Source organism: Actinia tenebrosa, unplaced genomic scaffold (genome assembly GCF_029948245.1).
Source record: "Actinia tenebrosa isolate PJP-AT-01 unplaced genomic scaffold, QUT_ActTen_1.0 PGA_scaffold3__52_contigs__length_22856419, whole genome shotgun sequence".
Lineage (NCBI taxonomy): Eukaryota > Metazoa > Cnidaria > Anthozoa > Actiniaria > Actiniidae > Actinia > Actinia tenebrosa.
In genome coordinates, this window is record NW_028292580.1 from 11972145 (window position 1) to 11993420 (window position 21276).

At 38.2% G+C, this 21276-nt stretch overlaps 2 protein-coding genes and 2 long non-coding RNA genes across 6 annotated transcripts in view; 2 read left to right on the forward strand and 2 right to left on the reverse strand.

The window, feature by feature from the left end:
• The window catches only part of LOC148908649 (uncharacterized), a 32895-nt gene extending 32404 nt beyond the window's left edge, over positions 1-491 (reverse strand). The window contains exon 1 of the long non-coding RNA XR_016120648.1: positions 387-491. This is a non-coding gene — a long non-coding RNA (uncharacterized LOC148908649). The remainder of the gene's footprint in view (positions 1-386) is intronic.
• On the forward strand, positions 8-7109 carry LOC116287403 (uncharacterized). Of its 2 annotated transcripts, none has more exons than XM_031694075.2 (8): positions 8-715; positions 1112-1344; positions 2069-2183; positions 2270-2373; positions 2462-2601; positions 4798-4838; positions 5021-5146; positions 5673-7109. In XM_031694075.2, the coding sequence occupies exons 1-8, from the start codon at positions 406-408 to the stop codon at positions 6449-6451; spliced, it is 1848 nt and encodes a 615-aa protein (XP_031549935.2). In that variant the 5' UTR covers positions 8-405; the 3' UTR covers positions 6452-7109. The 2 variants fall into 2 exon arrangements, with proteins under 2 accessions (XP_031549935.2, XP_031549936.2); XM_031694076.2 differs by having other exon boundaries at positions 2468-2601.
• On the reverse strand, positions 2751-8097 carry LOC148908651 (uncharacterized). Its single transcript, XR_016120651.1, has 3 exons — positions 8001-8097; positions 7307-7599; positions 2751-3058 (listed from the first exon to the last, which is right to left on the reverse strand). It is a non-coding gene; the product is annotated as an uncharacterized LOC148908651 (long non-coding RNA).
• Positions 7597-14695, forward strand: LOC116287406 (uncharacterized). 2 transcript variants are annotated; one of them, XM_089034874.1, is made up of 8 exons: positions 7597-8246; positions 8966-9077; positions 9167-9270; positions 9358-9497; positions 10077-10117; positions 10651-10698; positions 11535-11660; positions 13365-14695. In XM_089034874.1, exons 1-8 carry the CDS (start codon positions 7932-7934, stop codon positions 13898-13900), a joined length of 1422 nt encoding a protein of 473 aa, XP_088891000.1. In that variant the 5' UTR covers positions 7597-7931; the 3' UTR covers positions 13901-14695. The 2 variants fall into 2 exon arrangements, with proteins under 2 accessions (XP_088891000.1, XP_088891001.1); XM_089034875.1 differs by lacking the exon at positions 10651-10698.
• The last annotated feature ends 6581 nt before the right edge of the window (positions 14696-21276 follow it).

Below are 21276 nucleotides of genomic sequence, written 5' to 3' on the forward strand. Positions count from 1 at the left end.
ACTCGACACCAGATATTAGGAGGAAGGTGGAGTTTCCGCTCATAACAAGCGAAAGCTATTTATATAAGCATTTTACAGCATTTTCCCTATACAAATTAGTGCTTGCTATTTACTTTTATTGCAAACGTGAACCAACTTTAATAAAAGAATGAGACCTCGGACACCGTGCACCACTTTGTCCGCCGCGTGGATTGATGGGTATGACACAAAAAAACACATGCGCAGTTTTTTTGCTCTAAACTGATGCAAGTCATGAAGTTGGGGTCCCTGTGGTGTGTTATAATTGACGTCTAAAGACGAGTGCAATATATAGTCCTATTTCCGTCAACATCATAAACCCATGAAACCATGCCTATAACATATTTATTATTTGTCGTAATAAATACCTGAATTTAGAATCCGACCATGGAGGTCTTGACGTCTTTCGGCCATTTCGTCTTTTTAACACAGGTCTATTTTACAGTCAGTCAAGATATGATTACAATTATACGAAATCCTGGTGATGGAGATCATTGGACTGATGTGGATCAGTTTAAACTTCCTGACTCGAAATGCAGTAGCAGTAGCAGTAGCACGTACTGCACAAACTGGAAAGCTCTACCTCTCGATTCACAGCCTTGTCATTGTGAATGTTCCGATTTTAAGAAAGCCACGTTTGGTTTCTACTCTGGATCCTGGACATGTCTGGCTAACACTGAAGTCAGAAAACAAACAGGTTTGTTAGTTTGTATTTCCGCTCAGTTCGATATCAATAGATTCGCTTTGTGCATCTAAACCTGTACTTTGATAGATAGGTGACGCAAAAGGTCTTTATCAGCGAAGGTCTTAAAGCGATAACTAAAACAGATACTTATATTATGTCGCCTTTTCTTTGGTGGATTTCATCAAAATATCAGTTGATCGAGTTCGTGTGTACTCAGTATTTAGGATTTACTGGATTCAATATCTCATTTTCATAACCGACATGGGTGATTTGTTTTTCAAAACAACAACAAATTTTAAATTAAATTCCGGCTATAATCAAGAATTTGAGGTTTATGAATTTCTGGTTTGAGGTATAAAACTAAAGGGAAACTTTTGTCTCATGACTGTCATACTTACCGTTTACAAGGCAATTGTAAATACAAGTTCCAATCTGAGCTAGATGGCTACCCGATCAGGATCTTGGACCAAAGTACACACTACAACGTAATTCTGCCTTCAAGTGGATGTTCAGTTGACCAAACGAAATCTCGATACTTCAAATGTGATGGTAGTTCGGCTGGGATCGATTCACAGTCGTTTAGCCAATGGTTTAGCATCCAATACAGAGGACTTTTTTCCCCAAATGGCCATACATACAATGTAAGCAAAAGTTCATAAAACAAGTACAGACTGATAACACCGTTACAAACCTGACAAAGTGTAACGAAAATCGTTTTAAATCCTTCAATTACTGCTTTAACTCAGATTTAAAGTCTTTGGGGATATAGCTGTCAAGGGGATGTGTGCTAACTCGTTTTGTAGCAAATTCTTTTCGTTGGCTTTGTTTAGGTACACCCACCCCAACTCCCCGCGCGATCAAATTAGAAAAAAATCGACTCTAATGAAGCCGGGGAAAGGAGGACTGTTAACAGCCGGCCTAGGGTTAGTTAGACGTTTGTTATAGCCTTAGATGTGTGGGAGAGAGAGCAAGATGATGTAATATAGGCGCGACAAGAGATATAGAAAACCTTTTCAGGTTTTGAAGTTTGGCAAGAAATCGGTTTGCGATTATTAATTGCGCCTTTCGTCAACTTCCTCATGTATGATAATTTCAAAGAGATATATAACTAGCTAAAAGCTAGTGTGAGCTGAGTCGGTGTTTATAATGAAACAACAATGATAAAAAAATAAATTTTACACCGTTTAAAGAGGAAAAAAACTTAAAAAAACTCCGACGAAAGACTAGCGTCCGAAACGTCACAAAGTTTTTTTCATCTTTTCACGGTGTAAAATTTACCCTTTTATCATTGCTGTATAATAATTTCAGAAAGTTTCATCTTTTTAACAATCTCGTTAAAATATATGGCACTTGTTCATTCTTTAGGTTACAATTGGTACTCGTATTAGTGCCCACTTGCTGGGCAGGATAATAAGTCTGAATATAATTTGTCAACAAGAAAACTCTTGCCTCTTATTCAAGCTTAAAGGAACATTTCAGTGTGAGTACTACCAAAAAAATCTTTATTTTTCTTTAAAAAAATTCGTAACTTTAACTTTAACTTCGATCTAATTTCGTCGGCTTTAGGTGCAGAAAACGTCATCTCTATTACAACAAGTCCAAGTTCTGCAATACCTATAACAAACGTTTCTGTTGTAATACCAGCAACCGCCAAAACATTAGCTCCAAATGTAAGTAATGGACTATGGATCACTTAACATGACCGATGCATTAAACCAAAAGTTTTACAGCTATAGTTACGAACATTGATCTTTTTAATTTCAGACTACAGCGAAACCAAATTTCGATGCGAAAGCAAGTGGAGTTTCGTCGACGGTTGTTAGTGTCGTGGTTACCTTGGCGATCATTGTTGTCATAGTGATTGTGATAGTTGCATACGTGTACCTCAAGCGCAAAAGGTTGGTTTTCCAATCGTTCATATACACCTACTTGCAAGAACGTTGTCATACGAAAATAGAACATTAGTGATTTAGTGGAATAGGAATTATATTAAAAAGCAAAAGAAGATCACTGAAGCTGAACTTTTTCTTTTGTCTTTTAATGAATTCCTTTCTCACTCAATTACAAATGTTCTATTCTTGTATGTCAACCTTCTTGCAAGTAGGTGTAAACAATAAATGAAGAAAGCCAGTGCTATTCATAGTAAAAAGTGTGTTACTGACTGCGACGTCATAGCAGTTATTTATGAATTTGTTTTATTTGTATAATACTGTACTAGATGCTGGCTCATTCATTTCATGAGCATAATGATGATGATGATGTTGATACTTTTTAGCTACTTTTTGACCTTACAGTCATTAACTATTGAAAGTCTATACCTTCATAATTTGAAGACCGCAACTCCATTAATCAATACTGAAAATAATGTATATATCAGAAGTTAGGACTATACTTTAACATGGAAAGTGCATAATATATATATTTAGGCACTGCCTAAAAGCGGAGCTCCCGATACGGAAGTCACAGTGAAAACAATTTGAATGAAACTGAAATGTAAAAATAAGATGGGGGAAAAAATCTTCAATTATTTTTTATTCGAGATGAAGATAATTTCTCCCATGATAAAAACTATGCAGTGAAATCGAATCAAAATGCAGTACATTGTTTTTTTGTTTGTTTGTTTGTTTGTTTGTTTGTTTGTTTGTTTGTTTGTTTGTTTTTGTTTTTTTGTTTTTTTTGCGTGAGTATACTCTCCCACTTAGGAATTTTGTACACAACTTACCACCACCCCCAGGGGCTAGTTTTGTTCTTGGAAGATTCTTCGACAAAAAGTTTTCCAAGGCCGACAGTTTTAGGCTTTGAATCTCTTTTACTTAAAGAAAAACGAAAGCTAACTACAGATAATCCAATACAATATCAAGTTTAGTGAAATTTACCTCAGATGTCTTTCATTGAGATCGAAAATTAGGGCAAATCAATACCAAAAAACAGACTTGAAAACTGGTTAAGGTGAGCAAAAAATGAGGTTTACTTAAAAAAAACAGAGCTTACTTTCATTTAAACCTTTTTAAATTAGCATTTTGATAGTCTTTTTAGTATTCATCAACATATTTATTCATCTTATTTGTAAATAGTTATATAGTTATATATATATGTTATATTATTATTGTAATGCGCGCATGATCATTGTATGGAATGCGCGCACAATAAGTGATTAAATTATTATTATTATTATTATTATTATTATTATTATTATTATTAAACAGTTGACAAGAACAACTGGGACAAAATAAAAAAATAATGCAAAAGGCAATGCAAAATACAAAATGACTCATTTCTTTGGCAGTAAATTGGCGTTTGTTTTTGAATATTTTTTAGCTTTTTAGAGTGAAAGTCTGGTAGGTCTTTATACAATAACATCTTTCAACAACACAAATTTAAGCTGATTTTTATAATCATACTTGCTCGAACAGCTTAATAAACAGTTGAATATTTGGTAAAAATTCATATTTCATTTAATGATTAAATAAATTATCCGTGTAGAAAGATATCTAAAAGTCTTCTTTGTTTTGCCGACTGGACCCCGCGATAGGAGGCGAACAAAGCTTTTTCTTGAACGAAAAACATACGATAGCTGGTTAAAAACAACCGAATTGTTAAAGATTTACAAAGCTAAATAAAGGACGAATATTTGTTGTAATATGCTCTTCATGTTATATTTCCTCCAGCATTAAAATAGATTAATCTTATCGATAGAAATATAAAAAGTTTTGAGAGAAAGTCTTTGATTTGTCGATTCGTCGAGAAAAATGCTTGTCAAAAAAATATATATATACGATTGTTTGCTAAAAAACACACACCTGAATTCTTGAAGAACACTTCTTGATCCATCTTTGACTACATGAAAGTGTTTTTTTAATTGTTTTTGGTCTATAACTTGTCCTAAAGCGATTTTTTCTGTGCATTTGAGAGCCGCATTTGTGAATAGTTTTGCTTTGATATCAAGCGGGATTCCTGTGTTGTGTACACACACGCCCGGACGGACGGAAGTGACGTCAGCCAACCATGAAAAATCAACTCGATGGTTTACCATTTTTTCTTAAGTATGGAGCTCCGCTAAAAACATGAATCAAACTTTCCACTTCTTATTTCAGAGGAGAATCCGTGTGGCTCGTAGATTACATTTCCTCTAGTGGTAAGATACTACCATTTCAGTTTACCGGCACATTTATATATATGACTTAGAAAACCTATTCCGGTCAGTACAGATTGCTTTCTGGAATAGAAAACAGATTGATTTTGGTGCTCACAAGCATGCCATCAAAGAAGTAGTTGGGAGCTTGTAAATATTGATTGAATATCTTCTTAATGTCGCAGTCAGGAAATTCAGATCAACACAACCGGCGAAGAAGAAGACGGTGGATGAAACGGAAAAAGACCCTGTATATGCTGAGGTCCTTGAAGAACAACGTAAAAACGAACCTCCAGTTGATCAGGCGGGAGGTAAGGATCAAAGCTCCATTTTATAATAACAGGGAGTATTCTTGCAATTCGCTTAGCTGACAGCTATGGTCAATAAGAGGACAGCGCGCGCTTGAAACCGTTTTTCTTTTAAACTTTTTTCTCTCGTTTTTAGATGTGTTTTTTTATTGGTCATAGTAAGGTGTTAATCATCTTTGGTCTAGAAGCCGACTAACCTCTCCCTTAGGTTCCGGTCGAGCTTCCTGATCAGGCTTTAATTCCTCCCGGGATAGCGGTGTTGGAGTCGAAATCTCTGGCGTAGCCGTAAATGCTTCGCACTACCATACAACGATTCAGCACTCGGGTCTGGGAGTATGGTCTCCGGTTATTTTTAATCAATCAAAATAAAATAAACTTTCAATAGTAGACAAACAAAGATAAGATATATATCGTGCTTATCATGTTTTGGAATTATCTCGTTTAAAAGCATCGAAAGCATTTATTCGTCCCATTTTCCCTTACAATGCTCGACCTTATCACGTGTATTCTTATTTTATATCATTATAAGGTATGTATAGCTACGCATTTGATGACCCACGGACAGCATACATAGCATCCCAACCAGCTTCATATAACAGACTGGTGCACAATCGAGAAGGGCCTGATCACGCAGCATACACAGAACCCCAACCAGCTTCATATAGCAGACTGGTGCACAATCGAGAAGGACCTAATCAAACAGGATACACAGAACCAAAACCAGCTTCATATAACAGACTGGTGCACAATCGAGAAGGACCTGATCAAACAGCACACATAGAACCCCAACCAGCTTCATATAACAGACTGGTGCACAATCGAGAAGGACCTGATCAAACAGCATACACAGAACCCCAACCAGCTTCATATAGCAGACTGGTGCACAATCGAGAAGGACCTGATCAAACAGGACACACAGAACCCCAACCAGCTTCTTATAACAGACTGGTGCACAATCGAGAAGAGCCTGATCAAACAGGACACACAGAAACCCAACCAGCTTCATATAACAGACTGGTGCACAATCGAGAAGGACCTGATCAAACAGCACAAATAGAACCCCAACCAGCTTCATATAACAGACTGGTGCACAATCGAGAAGGACCTGATCAAACAGCACAAATAGAACCCCAATCATATTCATATAACAGACTGGTGCACAATCGAGAAGAGCCTGATCAAACAGGACACACAGAAACCCAACCAGCTTCTTATAACAGACTGGTGCACAATCGAGAAGGACCTGATCAAACAGCACAAATAGAACCCCACGAAATAGAACGAAAAACGTTTGCTGATGAGTCTTAGTTGAAAAAGAATAATTCTTAAATTCACACACACACACACACACACACACACACACACACACACACACACACACACACACACACACACACACACATATATATATATATGCATAGTTCTTGTAATCAGCACTCAGAACTCTTGCTATGAGCGCTCTATACATATTTAGTTATTATTAGTTATTATTATTATATCAAATGCTATTATAACACCGCAGTCCAAACTAGATTATCTTAACCGCTACTTATTCGTATATTTGTGCATTTCTTATTAATGGCTGGTTTACTGATTCAACTTTAGCAAATCGAAATCAGAAACAGCTTATGACGGATCGAGTGGAAAACAAAAAAGGTATTCGTGATCGGAGTCAAATGTCGTCGGAAACGGCTTTTTTTGGCTTATGACGACTTTCAGTATCAGGTCATGTGACTTATTCCCTTAAAAAGAGAAGCTGTGTCAACTGCTCAAAATTAGCATCAGAAATGAAAAGAGAAACTCGATACCAGTTATTAGGAGGAAGGTGGAGTTTCAGCTCATAACAAGCGAAAGCTATTTATATAAGCATTTTACAGCATTTTCCCTATACAGCAAATTAGTGCTTGTATTTTTACTTGTATTGCAAATGTAAACCAACTTTAATAAAAGAATGAGAACTCGGAAACTGCATCACTTTGTTTGTAGTGGAAACACATGCTGCAGTTCTTTGCTTTAAACGTGCAAGTCATGAAGTTGGGGTCCCTGTGGTGTGTTATGATTGACGTCTAAAGACGAGTTGTATATATTGTCCTCCTTCTGTCAAAATCATTAAGTGAAACCATGCATGATAACATATTCATTATTTGTCGTCGTAATAAATACCTGAATTTAGAATCCAGCCATGGAGGTCTTGAAGTCTTTCGGTCATTTCGTTTTTTTAACACAGTTCTATTTTACTGTCAGTCAAGATATGATTATAATTATACGAAATCCTGGTGATGGAGATCATTGGACTGATTTGGATCAGTTTAAACTTCCTGACTCGAAATGCAGTAGCGTCTACTGCGAAAACTGGAAAGCTTTTCCTCTTTCAAAGCCTTGCCATTGTAAATGTTCCGATTATCAGGCAGCCACGTTTGGTTTCTACTCTGGATCCTGGACATGTCTGGCTAACACTGAAGTCAGAAAACAAACAGATTTGTCAGTATGAATTTCCGCTCAGTTCGATATCAATAGATTCCATTTATGCGTCGAAACCTGCACTTTGACAGGGTTACACAAAAGGCCTCTATCAGCGAAGGTCTTAACGTGAAACTAAAAGAGATGGTTATATCATTATATGGTTCTTTCTTTGAAGGGTTTGACCAAAATATCAGTTTATCGAATTTGTGTGTACTCTAGTATTTAGTAAGCTTGTATTGGATTCAATATCTCATTTTCATAACCGACATGGGTGATTTGTTCTTAGAACAACAACGTCAAAAAATAAATTAAATTCCGGCCATAAATGCGAGGCCATAAATTCTGGTTTGAGGTTTGGGAAGGGAAACTTTTGTCTCATGACTGTCATACTTACCGTTTACAAGGCAACTGTAAATACAAGTTCCAATCTGAGCAAGATGGCTACCCGCTTAGGATCTTGGACCAAAGTAAACAATACAACGTAATTCTGCCTTCAAGTGGATGTTCAGTTGACCAAACGAAATCTCGATACTTCAAATGTAATGGTAGTTCGGATGGGATCGATTCACAGTCGTTTAGCCAATGGTTTAACATCAAACACAGCGGAGTTTCATCCCCAATAAATGGCCATACATACGAAGTAAGTAAAAGTTCATAAAATAAGTACAGACTGATAACACCGTTACAAAACTGACAGAGTGTAACGAAAATCGTTTTAAATCTTCAACCACACTGTTCTAACACAGATTAAAAGACTTTGGGGATATAGTAGTGGTTTGGGGATGTGCATGTGCTAACCCGTTTTGTAGCAAATTCTTTTCGTTGGCTTTGTTTATGTACACCCACCCCCACTCACTTACTTAGGTAAAAAACTCGACTCTAATGAGTTAGAAGCCGGGGAAAGGAGGATTGTTAACGGCCAGCCTAGGGTTAGTTAGACGTTTGCCATAGTTTTATGTGGGTGGGAGAAAGAGCAAGATGACGTGATATAGGCGCGACGAGAGATATAGAAAACCTTTTCAGATTTTGAAGTTTGGCAAGGAATCAGTTAGCGATTATTAACTGCGCCTATCGTCAACTTCCTCGTGTAATGTAATTTCAAGAGATATATAACTAGCTAAAAACTAGTGTGAGCTGTATCGGTATGTCTAATGAAAGAGCTAGTAATGATAAAAGGGTAAATCTTACGCCTTTAAAAGACTGGCGTTTCGGACGCAAGTCCTTCGTCGGAGTAAAAAACTCCAACGAAGGACTAGCGTCCGAAACGTCAGAAACTTTTTTTCATCTTTTCACGGCGTATGATAATTTCAGAAAGTTTCATCTTTTCAACCATCTCGACTGCACTTGTTCATTCTTTAGGTTAAAATTGGTCCTGGTATTAGTGCTCACTTGCTGGGCAGGATAATAAGTCTGAATATAATTTGTCAACAAGAGTCTTGCCTCTTATTCAAGCTTAAAGGAACATTTCAGTGTGAGTTCTGCCAAAAAAAACTTTTTTACTCTTCTTTAAAAAAATTCGTAGCTTTAACTTTAACTTCGATCTAATTTCGTCGGCTTTAGGTGCTGAAAACGCCACCTCTATTATAACAAGTCCAAGTTCTGCAATACCTATAACAAACGTTTCTGTTGTAATACCAGCAACCGCCAAAACATTAGCTCCAAATGTAAGTAATGGACTATATGGATCACTTAACATGACCGGTGCATTAAACCAAAAGTTTATAGAGCTATAGCTACGAATATCTTTTTAGTTTCAGACTACAGCGAAACCAAATTTCGATGCAAAAGCAAGTGGAGTTTCGTCGACGGTTGTTAGTGTCGTGGTTACCTTGGCGATCATTGTTGTCATAGTGATTGTGATAGTTGCATACGTGTACCTCAAGCGCAAAAGGTTGGTTTTCCAATCGTTCATATACACCTACTTGCAAGAACGTTGTCATACGAAAATAGAACATTAGTGATTTAGTGGAATAGGAATTATATTAAAAAGCAAAAGAAGATCACTGAAGCTGAACTTTTTCTTTTGTCTTTTAATGAATTCCTTTCTCACTCAATTACAAATGTTCTATTCTTGTATGTCAACCTTCTTGCAAGTAGGTGTAAACAATAAATGAAGAAAGCCAGTGCTATTCATAGTAAAAAGTGTGTTACTGACTGCGACGTCATAGCAGTTATTTGTGTATTTGTTTTATTTGTAATACTGTACTAGATGCTGGCCATTTATAAGACACCAACATTACGTTAAGCGTTGTGGAAATCATGAGTATAATGATGATGATGATGATGATACTTTTTAGCTACCTTTTGACCTTACAGTCATTAACATATTGAAAGTCTATACCTTCATAATTTGAAGACCGCAACTCCATTAATCAATACTGACAGTAATGTATATATCAGAAGTTAGGACTATACTTTAACATGGAAAGTGCATAAAAACATGAATCCAACTTTCCACTTTTTATTTCAGAGGTGAATCCGTGTGGCTTGTAGATTACATTTCCTCTAGTGGTAAGATACTGGATTCGATTTCAGTTTACCGGCACATTTATATATATGACTTAGGCTGCGTTCATTATGTATACTGCAGGGGGGGGGGGGGGGGGGGGGCAGAGGAAATTTGGGGGGGATCATAAAATTTTTCAGGTGTTCAAGGGCGGATGTTAAATTATTTTTGTAATGGTAGGGAGGATGCTAATTTTTCTGTCAATAACAAATGACATTTTACTAACATATAAAACTCAACAAGAAATTTAATGAACAGGATAATTGTACACCACTATTTGAATAACATTGTAATCTTGATCATCATCATCATTTTCAATTTCATCACTATTGTCATCATCATTATCATCATTATCATCATCATCAATAGTGGGATTAAACTTTCCTTCAAGTCCATGTATTACAAACTCAACATGTTGGAGAGCTTCATCACAAAACAACTCCAAATCCCTAAGATGTTTAAGTGCTTTCAAATGAAATTTGGGCTTGAGGAGTTGCAATGCTTCCATATTGATATCTTCTTTTGAGGACATCTGAAGTTGACTTGGAACAAGTACTACCGCTGTGTCTCTCTACTGGAAATGTGGGTAATCAATTTTTTTCTCTTGTCTTCATCTTTGATTACACTTTCAAATATTTCTCTTGCCCTGTTTTCCAACCTTTTCTGTGGCTGCTTTTGGCCTTTCTGTTGTTTTCTTTCTTCCTTCTCTTTAAGCGAGCGTTTTCACTGGAGCTTAGAGATATACTCAGTCTAGATCGAGATAGTGTACAATGGGAATGTTTAAATCATTATGTATTGTGTGGAGGCTCTTCAGTTGTTCCTGTAGCTTTCTGATACAGGAAGTTATGTACTGGTGCTCCTCCTCACATCCACTCTTTACACCAGAGATGTTGTTAGCGTTAACCAGCCTTTGCCGTCTTTGCTTGAGATCATTGTCTAGGATGCTGATATTGATTCTGAAGTGTATGATTATGACAATGATGACGAAGATGAAGACGAAAATGATTATGATTATGAAAGTGACGATGATAGTGAAGACGATAATGAGGTAGTGGCACTAGTCGACAGCGAGGAGGAAATGGAAACCGATATTCCTCTTCTAGTTCAGTATTATGTAACGCGATCAGGAAGAGTCTATTGCAAGCTCTCATTACCATTCATCGCAATGGCTTGTATAGGAATGTGTAGGTATCAGGACAAAAAAGTGTTTGTATTTAGGTATATAGGTGTATACCCTGCGGTATACATAATGAACGCAGCCTTAGAAAATCTATTCCGCTCAGTACAGATTGCTTTCTGGAATAGAAAACAGATTGATTTTGGTGCTCACAGGCATGCCATCAGAGAAGTATAGTTATTTAGGTAATTGTAACTTTTTTTAATTTCTGGAAATATTGATTGAATTTCTTCTCAATGTCGCAGTCCGGAAATTCAGATCAACACAACCGGCGAAGAAGAAGACGGTGGATGAAATTCAAAAAGACCCTGTATATGCTGAGATCCCCGAGGAACAACGTAAGAACGAACCTCCAGTTGATCAGGCGGGAGGTAAGGATCAAAGCTCCATTTTATAATAACAGAGAGTATTCTTGCAATTTGCTTAGCTGACAGCTATGGTCAATAAGAAGACAGCGCGCGCTTGAAACCGTTTTTCTTTTAATTAAGGAATGGATCATAAGTAGCGTGCATCCATCGAGTTATGGATGCACGCGGGAGGTTGCTAAGCACGAAGAAAAGCGTAAGAGTTGCACGACGCGAAGCGGAGTGCAACTCTAGCTTTTTTGAGTGCTTAAGCAACCTCCCAAGTGCATCCATAACTCGATGGACGCACAGCTACTTATGATCCATTGCTTTTATAATATAGTCAAGTCAACAAACAAGAAATAAATACAAATTATAGACTGTATTTGTTGATCATGCCCTAAATTCTCCTTACGCACCTTGAGTGAATGAAAAGCACAAAGGCGCCAAAAACAGAAAAACAGTCGTTTTGAAAATGGCAGCTTTACACTGAAGACAGTTATGACTACAATAATGGCAAAAATTTAGCTTACAAGTGAATCAAAGATGTCCAAAACTACGGAGAAAGTGATTTTCAACTGTAAGAAGTACATTTCAAATGTTGACATATCTTAGTACAGTAATGCCCGAGAAAATCAGTGAAAAACAAAGTGGCTGTCTTTGTTGTTGTTGACGATGTTCAAGTTTGTTATCGTACAATGACTTAGCAATGGAAATAATCTCGTACACGGATCAAAACTAACTGACTGAACTGGATTAATTTTCTCTGGGTAGTACGCTTTGTCGGCTTTCCCTCCCATGTAGAGCTTCAGAAAGTACTTCACTGCAGTTGTGAAGCTGCGAAGTAGATGGTGAGCAAGATATTTATAGTTAATTACTTTGGAAATACTTTTGTTGAATAAATACACGATAACAATATTTTTGTATTTATTTAATCATTGCTTAAAATCCTTTGAATGTAGACACCGACCGATCGATTTGTGGTTTGCTTTGTCTTTTTGGAGTGACGCCCTGACACAATCTTGTCCAGCTCACTGTTTGAAAGTGATGCAAATCTTGACGTATTATTACTAGGCTGATCAAATGACAACTCTATACTAAATGTCGGAGATTGATGAGTATTTTCGCTAGTTTTTTTCAATCATTTTCAGTTATCTTTTCTAGATAAATTGTCAGCAAAAAGATACAAAAAGTTTTTTTTTCCGCCGAAGCTAAAAAAGCTGACGTGAGCGTGCAACCCATGGGCAAATGGTTCATGCTTTTCAACCAATCAGATCGCGCGGATTTACTTGACTATATTATAAACTTTTTTCTCTCGTTTTTAGATGTGTTTTTTTTATTGGTCATAGTAAGGTGTTAATCATTTATGGTGTAGGGACCGATTAACCTCTCCCTTAGGTTCCGGTCGAGCTTCCTGATCAGTCTCTAATTCCTCCCGGGATAGCTGTGTCAGCGGGGGTTGAAATCTCTGGCATAGCCGTAACCGCTTCGCGCTACCATACAACGCTTCAGCATTCGGGTCTGGGAATATGGTCTCTGGTTATTTTTAATCAATTAAAATCAAAATAAAATAAACTTTCAATAGTAGACAAAGAAATATAATATAAATATCGTGCTTATCATGCGTTTTTGAATTAGCTCGTTTAAAAGCATCGAAAGCATTTATTCGTCCCATTTTCCCTTACAATGCTCAACCTTATCACGTGTATTCTTATTTTTTATCATTATAAGGTATATATAACTACGCATTTGACGACCCACGTACAGCATATATAGCATCCCAATCAGCTCAATATAACAAGCTGGTACACAATCGAGAAGGACCTAATCAAACAGCATACACAGAACCAAAACCAGCTTCATATAACAGACTGGTGCACAATCGAGAAGGAGCTGATCAAAAAGCATACACAGAACCCCAACCAGCTTCATATAACAGACTGGTGCACAATCGAGAAGGACATGATCAAACAGCATACACAGAACCCCAACCAGCTTCATATAACAGACTGGTGCACAATCGAGAAGGACCTGATCAAACAGCATACACGGCACCCCAACCAGCTTCATATAACAGACTGGTGCACAATCGAGAAGGACCTGATCAAACCGGATACACAGAACCCCAACCAGCTTCATATAACAGACTGGTGCACAATCGAGAAGGACATGATCAAACAGCATACACAGAACCCCAACCAGATTCATATAACAGACTGGTGCACAATCGAGAAGAGCCTGATCAAACAGCACTGGAACCAGGATAAAAGGCTAAAGCAAACTAGGATAAATGGTTTATGAAAACCTTTAAAACAATTTAGATTTACTGAACTTTGATTTGTTGGAATACGAAATAGTCTCCTCAGCAGTCGTTTTCAATCCGATACGAAAAACGGTTGCTGATGAGTCTTAGTTGAAAAGGAATAATTCTTAAATTCACACACAGACACACACACACACACACACACAGACACACACACACACACACACACACACACACATATATATATATGCATAGTTCTTGTAATCAGCCGCAGAACTCTTGCTATGAGCGCTCTATAAATATTTAGTTATTATTAGTTATTATTATTATATCAAATGCTATTATAACACCGCAGTCCAAACTAGATTATCTTAACCGCTACTTATTCGTATATTTGTGCATTTCTTATTAATGGCTGGTTTACTGATTCAACTTTAGCAAATCGAAATCAGAAACAGCTTATGACGGATCGAGTGGAAAACAAAAAAGGTATTCGTGATCGGAGTCAAATGTCGTCGGAAACGGCTTTTTTTGGCTTATGACGACTTTCAGTATCAGGTCATGTGACTTATTCCCTTAAAAAGAGAAGCTGTGTCAACTGCTCAAAATTAGCATCAGAAATGAAAAGAGAAACTCGATACCAGTTATTAGGAGGAAGGTGGAGTTTCAGCTCATAACAAGCGAAAGCTATTTATATAAGCATTTTACAGCATTTTCCCTATACAGCAAATTAGTGCTTGTATTTTTACTTGTATTGCAAATGTAAACCAACTTTAATAAAAGAATGAGAACTCGGAAACTGCACCACTTTGTTTGTAGTGGAAACACATGCTGCAGTTCATTGTTCTAAACGTGCAAGTCATGAAGTTGGGGTCCCTGTGGTGTGTTATGATTGACGTCTAAAGACGAGTGGTATATATTGTCTTCCTTCTGTCAAAGTCATTAAGTGAAACCATGCATGATAACATATTCATTATTTGTCGTCGTAATAAATACCTGAAATTAGAATCCGACCATGGAGGTCTTGAAGTCTTTCGGCCATTTCGTTTTTTTAACACAGTTCTATTTTACTGTCAGTCAAGATATTATCACAGTTATACGAAATCCTGGTAATGGAGATGATCCATGGACTGATTTGGATCAGTTTAAACTTCCTGACTCGAAATGGGCAGTTGCATTTTTAGTCCGCACCCCCCCTATTGAGGACATAACTTTTCAGTTCCCCCCTCCCCTGGATTTTCCAGGGCCCTCAAACCCCCCCTCCCCTGGATTTCCACTTAAATTTAATACCCCCTCCCCTGGATTTTCCAGTGCCCTCAAACCCCTCCTCCCCTGGATTTCCACTTAAATTTAATACCCCCTCCCCTGGATTTTCACTACCAAATTTAATACCCCCTCCTCTGGGTTTTCCAGTGCCCTCAAACCCCCTCTACACTGGATTTCCACTTCCAAATTTAATACCCCTCACATTTCTACTTAATTTTAACACCCTTTCCCTTATTTGACATAAAATATGTATTTTGTCTTATTTAAAAATTTACCTTATTGGAAAAGTGTTTCAAATTATTTCCAAACTACATTCTTTTTGTTTTTCGACTGCTTTTACATACACGGCCTAGTTGAAAGAAGCCTCGTAGGAAGAAAGAACTTATGTAATTTAGTGAGGAATTTAATAATTAAATTATTAGTGATTGACCATAATCCTAAGGAATGTCTTGGTTATTAAAAAAAAGAAAAAGATCAGCTCCAGTGATTTATTTTGTCTTTTTAATACATTCCTTTATCAGTAAATCAATAATTAAAATCCTCACTAAATTACAAAAGTTCTTTCTTCCTATGACAACCTTCTTGCAACTAGGTGTAACTTGAAACAGTTCCTTACGTTTATGTATGAAACTGAATTCTGCTAGAATGCAGCGCTTCTAATCAGATCAGAGATTATTTTTTCAATATTCAATTCAATGACAAGAATGATCTTTGTTATCTACCAATGGTCAGTTTGATTATCATCATCAAGAGAAGTCTTACGCCAGGAAAGGACAGCCAGATCATCGTAATGGTTGGACAAGAGAACAGCCAGATCATCGTAATGGTTGGACATGAGAACAGCCAGATCATCGTAATGGTTGTACGAGAGAACAGCCAGATCAACCTAATGGTTGGACAAGAGAACAGCCAGATCATCGTAATGGTTGGACATGAGAACAGCCAGATCAACGTAATGGTTGGACAAGAGAACAGCCAGATTATCTTAATGGTTGGACAAGAGAACAGCCAGATTATCTTAATGGTTGGACAAGAGAACAGCCAGATCATCTTAATGGTTGGACAAGAGAACAGCCAGATCATCGTCATGGTTGGACAAGAGAACAGCCAGATTATCTTAATGGTTGGACAAGAGAACAGCCAGATCATCGTAATGGTTGGACATGAGAACAGCCAGATCAACGTAATGCTTGGACGAGAGAACAGCCAGATCATCGTCATGGTTGGACAAGAGAACAGCCAGATCATCGTAATGGTTGGACATGAGAACAGCCAGATCAACGTAATGGTTGGACAAGAGAACAGCCAGATTATCTTAATGGTTGGACAAGAGAACCGCCAGATTATCTTAATGGTTGGACAAGAGAACAGCCAGATCATCTTAATGGTTGGACGAGAGAACAGCCAGATCATCGTCATGGTTGGACAAGAGAACAGCCAGATTATCTTAATGGTTGGACAAGAGAACAGCCAGATCATCGTCATGGTTGGACATGAGAACAGCCAGATCATCGTCATGGTTGGACAAGAGAACAGCCAGATTATCTTAATGGTTGGACAAGAGAACAGCCAGATTATCTTAATGGTTGGATGAGAGAACAGCCAGATCATCTTAATGGTTGGACGAGAGAACAGCCAGATCATCGTCATGGTTGGACAAGAGAACAGCCAGATTATCTTAATGGTTGGACAAGAGAACAGCCAGATCATCGTAATGGTTGGACAAGAGAACAGCCAGATCATCGTAATGGTTGGACGAGAGAACAGCCAGATCATCGTCATGGTTGGACAAGAGAACAGCCAGATCATCGTAATGGTTGGACATGAGAACAGCCAGATCAACGTAATGGTTGGACAAGAGAACAGCCAGATTATCTTAATGCTTGGACAAGAGAACCGCCAGATTATCTTAATGGTTGGACAAGAGAACAGCCAGATCATCGTAATGGTTGGACGAGAGAACAGCCAGATCATCGTCATGGTTGGACAAGAGAACAGCCAGATTATCTTAATGGTTGGACAAGAGAACAGCCAGATCATCGTCATGGTTGGACATGAGAACAGCCAGATCATCGTCATGGTTGGACAAGAGAACAACCAGATCATCGTAATGGTTGGACAAGAGAACAGCCAGATTATCTTAATGGTTGGACAAGAGAACAGCCAGATCATCGTCATGGTTGGACAAGAGAACAGCCAGATTATCTTAATGGTTGGACGAGAGAACAGCCAGATCATCGTAATGGTTGGACAAGAGAACAGCCAGATCATCGTAATGGTTGGACAAGAGAACAGCCAGATCATCGTCATGGTTGGACATGAGAACAGCCAGATCATCGTCATGGTTGGACAAGAGAACAGCCAGATCATCTTAATGGTTGGACAAGAGAACAGCCAGATTATCTTAATGGTTGGACAAGAGAACAGCCAGATCATCGTAATGGTTGGACGAGAGAACAGCCAGATCAACGTAATGGTTGGACAAGAGAACAGCCAGATTATCTTAATGGTTGGACAAGAGAACAGCCAGATCATCGTAATGGTTGGACTAGAGAACAGCCAGATCAACGTAATGGTTGGACAAGAGAACAGCCAGATCATCGTAATGGTTGGACGAGAGAACAGCCAGATCATCGTAATGGTTGGACAAGAGAACAGCCAGATCATCGTAATGGTTGGACAAGAGAACAGCCAGATCATCGTAATGGTTGGACGAGAGAACAGCCAGATCATCGTAATGGTTGGACAAGAGAACAGCCAAATTAACGTTATAACGGTCTTCACTTTTGTACGGGCATCAGCTTTCCTTTTGACAAATATTCTGATATGCATATTGTATATACACTTTCCTCCTCAGCAAAATATACAATGTCTATTGTGTCGTTTTCAATGGAAAAACCTTGGACTGCTGCAGAGTACCATCCTACTTTCCAACCACTATCTCCAATTTCTTCTCTTGACCACTTGACTTTCACTTTTTTCCCGACCACAAAGAATTGTTCATGGTCGGGAGCTTCAGGTTCTGGCATATCTTGATTAAATAGCGGCTTGGCTTGTAGCGTTTCACATTTCTGTCTCCGACTTTCCTTTAAAATACTTAAATAATCATACAGGGGTCTTAACATTTCTAAATGGATATTGTTTATATCGACACTGTCAGGAACTGGAAGGAAGCTTTTATCTTTGATATTTGACGAGTGGGTCCTTTTTTTGAATTTGTCAGTTGGGTTCAATATTGCCATTCTCCTCTCCTCTAAAATAATTTTAGGAATTAGAGAAAGCATTCTTCTTATTTCGTCTTCATGGCTTTTAAAGGCAAGTTGGTATCGGTTTTGTCTCAGTAAGAATATCCTCAGGCACAGTTCTTCTTTGTTACCTTGGGTTGGTAAGCCATGATAGTGAAGAATGTACCTCAGCTTCGCTACAGGTAATTTTCTTAGACGTGGTATGGATGATGGAACTGTCTGAAAATGTCCATTATAGAGCTGTTCTTTTAATGGTGGCTCGTCTCCCTCCGACGTTGCAATTCGTTCCACTAAGTGGTGTTTCTGCCCTTTTGTTGAAAGACCCATCTTTTTACAAACATCCCTTAAGGTTGCAACATTTTTAGAGAACCGTTTATGTCTCCTCCACCGTTCCCTTTCTTGATCTTCGATCACCTCTGTTGATATTCTTTCCCCTTCCTCTTGAAAATATCTAGCAACCTCTTTTTCAGGAAGCCACACCAAAAATGATATTGCAGGAAAGACACTCTCAGGAGGGTCACAATTCATCGCACTCATTATATCCAGAAGTCTCTCAGGTCTGAAGAGCCCTGGAGACTCGTCCCAGGGTCCGCAGATTATTTGATTTCTATCAAATGACAGATAATGAAGTTCTCCACCAGTAGCTAGCCATCTCATATAATCAGGAATTGGTTGCATTTCTTTTCTTGGCAGTGCTTCCCCTCGCCACTGTTCGTTTGGCCTGTAAAAGGTAGCCTCATACTTGTCAACCCAAGCAGTTCTAAATTGAGTATAATTATTATTAATCATCTGGTAGTCATCCAGATAGTTTCCTGAAATATTTTCCTGCTTCAAATTCCAAATTAGCTCAATGTCTTTCCAAACCCAGCTCTCCTCTATTACTTTGTATGACCAATCACACTCTTCTTTATTTTCTTCTGAAAGCGACAGAAAGTTTTTCAAGCGTTCCTCGTCGTTGAAGATATATTCTGATGACCTTATCCCCCTGTAGGCCTCCAACGCCTCCCCCCCCATATTTTGCCTGGCTAAGGCAGGAAATAACATCATTTGTCATTGCTTCCATGTTCTCTTTGTGCTTGTTAGACCCGGGGTCTACTTGGCCTTGGTAAACTTTGTGAGCCGAAAATGGCCCGTGGCGAGATAGAGCCTCGTCCTCGATGGCGTGAACACGTTCAACGAAGTTTCTCTTGCTGTGATATTCCGCAAAAGATACTTGTGTAATCTTGTCAAGATTAAGAAGACGTAAAAGTCTAACAAGGAGCATTTGAACCAGGGGACTTGCTGGCTGTTCAGCTGGACCGTTGTCGACAATGAAAACAAAAATTGTCTTGAGACTTCCTTTCGAGGGGTCCCGGAAAACGCAATCCAAAGACGGTTTTGACATCAGAAGAAAGAGCTCATTAAATAATTTTATAGTTGTATCGGGCTCCAACAAAGATGGATTTAAAAGCGTCACTGCTTTTCCAGTACGAGTAACATGAAGAAGAGTGTTAGAACTATGCAGATTCAAATGGAGGTCATTAACAGTAAGAGAGGACGGAATGCTTTCACGTTTTGTTATCAACGTCTTCATGAACAGATGGGTCATAGGTGTCACTGCATCTGTTCTGCTTTGGTTCCAATCGTGGTCTGGGCACTCTATGGTCTTCCAAGCTTTTCCAGGCTTTTGAACAGGAGTTATTTCACCACATACAATTTTTTTGGCATCTTTAGAATCAATAAGTACGTTGTCTTTTCTTTTGTCACTTAAATCGCAAATATAATTTACATTGGCAGTGCTGTAGTGGAGATTTACTACAAGTTTATTTACAAGAGTTTTGGATTGGTGGTGCAAGGAAATTTTAGCGTTGACTTCCTTTCCATGATGATGTCTTAAGGCGCTTGCAGAATTTTTTTTATATGTCATTGTGTAGTTGAAACAAGTACTGAGAGAAATGTGAAAAGAGGGAGGTGAAACGGCGTTAATTACTTCTAAAGCTTGCCTCATGAAAGTGTTGTTATCTTTACTTCTAAACAACACATCATTCTTTAGTCGGGGGTGTGCCTCTAATCCTCCTCCTGAATTTTCTCTTTGATCCGCTTCACCAAAAACGTACTCTAAAACACTTGCTAGCTCAGGCCATTCCTCGCACTTCATCATTCTTCCTCTACTTTCTATATTGAGTTTCATTTCCTTATCCTTTCTAGCTTTGATTATTCTTTTCTGGAGACGGCTTTGCTGACTGTTTGTCATGTCGTTACGGACACATTGGGACGTAATCTTGATGTCAAGAAACTTTGAAATATTACCTTTAAGCTCGTCTCTGCAATTCATTACTGCGGTCTTATTTTTTACGCCTTGGAGTTTTGAAACGAAGTTAACACTTGTAGCATGTGCGAAAATTCCTTTAAGAATGTCTCGATCCCTTTTGGTATCCATCATCTCCAGAGACTTGTTGAAAATTCCTCCGATTTTCTGATCTATGTCATTGTTCATGGAATATTGGGAATCAATTGATAATTTTTGCAACTGTTCTATTACTACCTCGAACGTTTGGTTTCTGTTTTCCATAATGTACGATTTTCCATTAAGATAAAATTGTACAATGTTAAAGTATCGTCCGAAATAAGAAAATAAGTATGACGAAGGCATGGCACGGGGTTTCTCTGAGAAGATTCCTTCACTTTCTTGTTTGGCTGCGACGTATACTTTTCCTGCCTCCTGAACCGCAATGACTGCAGAAGATTTGATAAAGTTTCCCACAGCCAGCAATCCCGATAACTCAGCTGTTCTTTTACTTCCAGTTTTAATAGACATCTCTGTAACTATATCATTAATGTTTTTTTCCAGCGTTCCTTTCGCAATACCAAATTGAAACCCGTTCCCTCC

Excerpts from the sequence above, each read along its gene's own strand:
- LOC116287403 (XM_031694075.2), top strand. The coding sequence starts at position 406 with ATGGAGGTCTTGACGTCTTTCGGCCATTTCGTCTTTTTAACACAGGTC. Across the intron at positions 716-1,111 it reads TGAAGTCAGAAAACAAACAG|GCAATTGTAAATACAAGTTC; the intron begins GTTTGTTAGTTT and ends ACCGTTTACAAG. Across the intron at positions 2,374-2,461 it reads CCAAAACATTAGCTCCAAAT|TTTCAGACTACAGCGAAACC; the intron begins GTAAGTAATGGA and ends TGATCTTTTTAA.
- LOC116287406 (XM_089034874.1), top strand. The coding sequence starts at position 7,932 with ATGCGAGGCCATAAATTCTGGTTTGAGGTTTGGGAAGGGAAACTTTTG. Across the intron at positions 9,271-9,357 it reads CCAAAACATTAGCTCCAAAT|TTTCAGACTACAGCGAAACC; the intron begins GTAAGTAATGGA and ends ATATCTTTTTAG. Across the intron at positions 9,498-10,076 it reads GTGTACCTCAAGCGCAAAAG|AGGTGAATCCGTGTGGCTTG; the intron begins GTTGGTTTTCCA and ends TTTTTATTTCAG.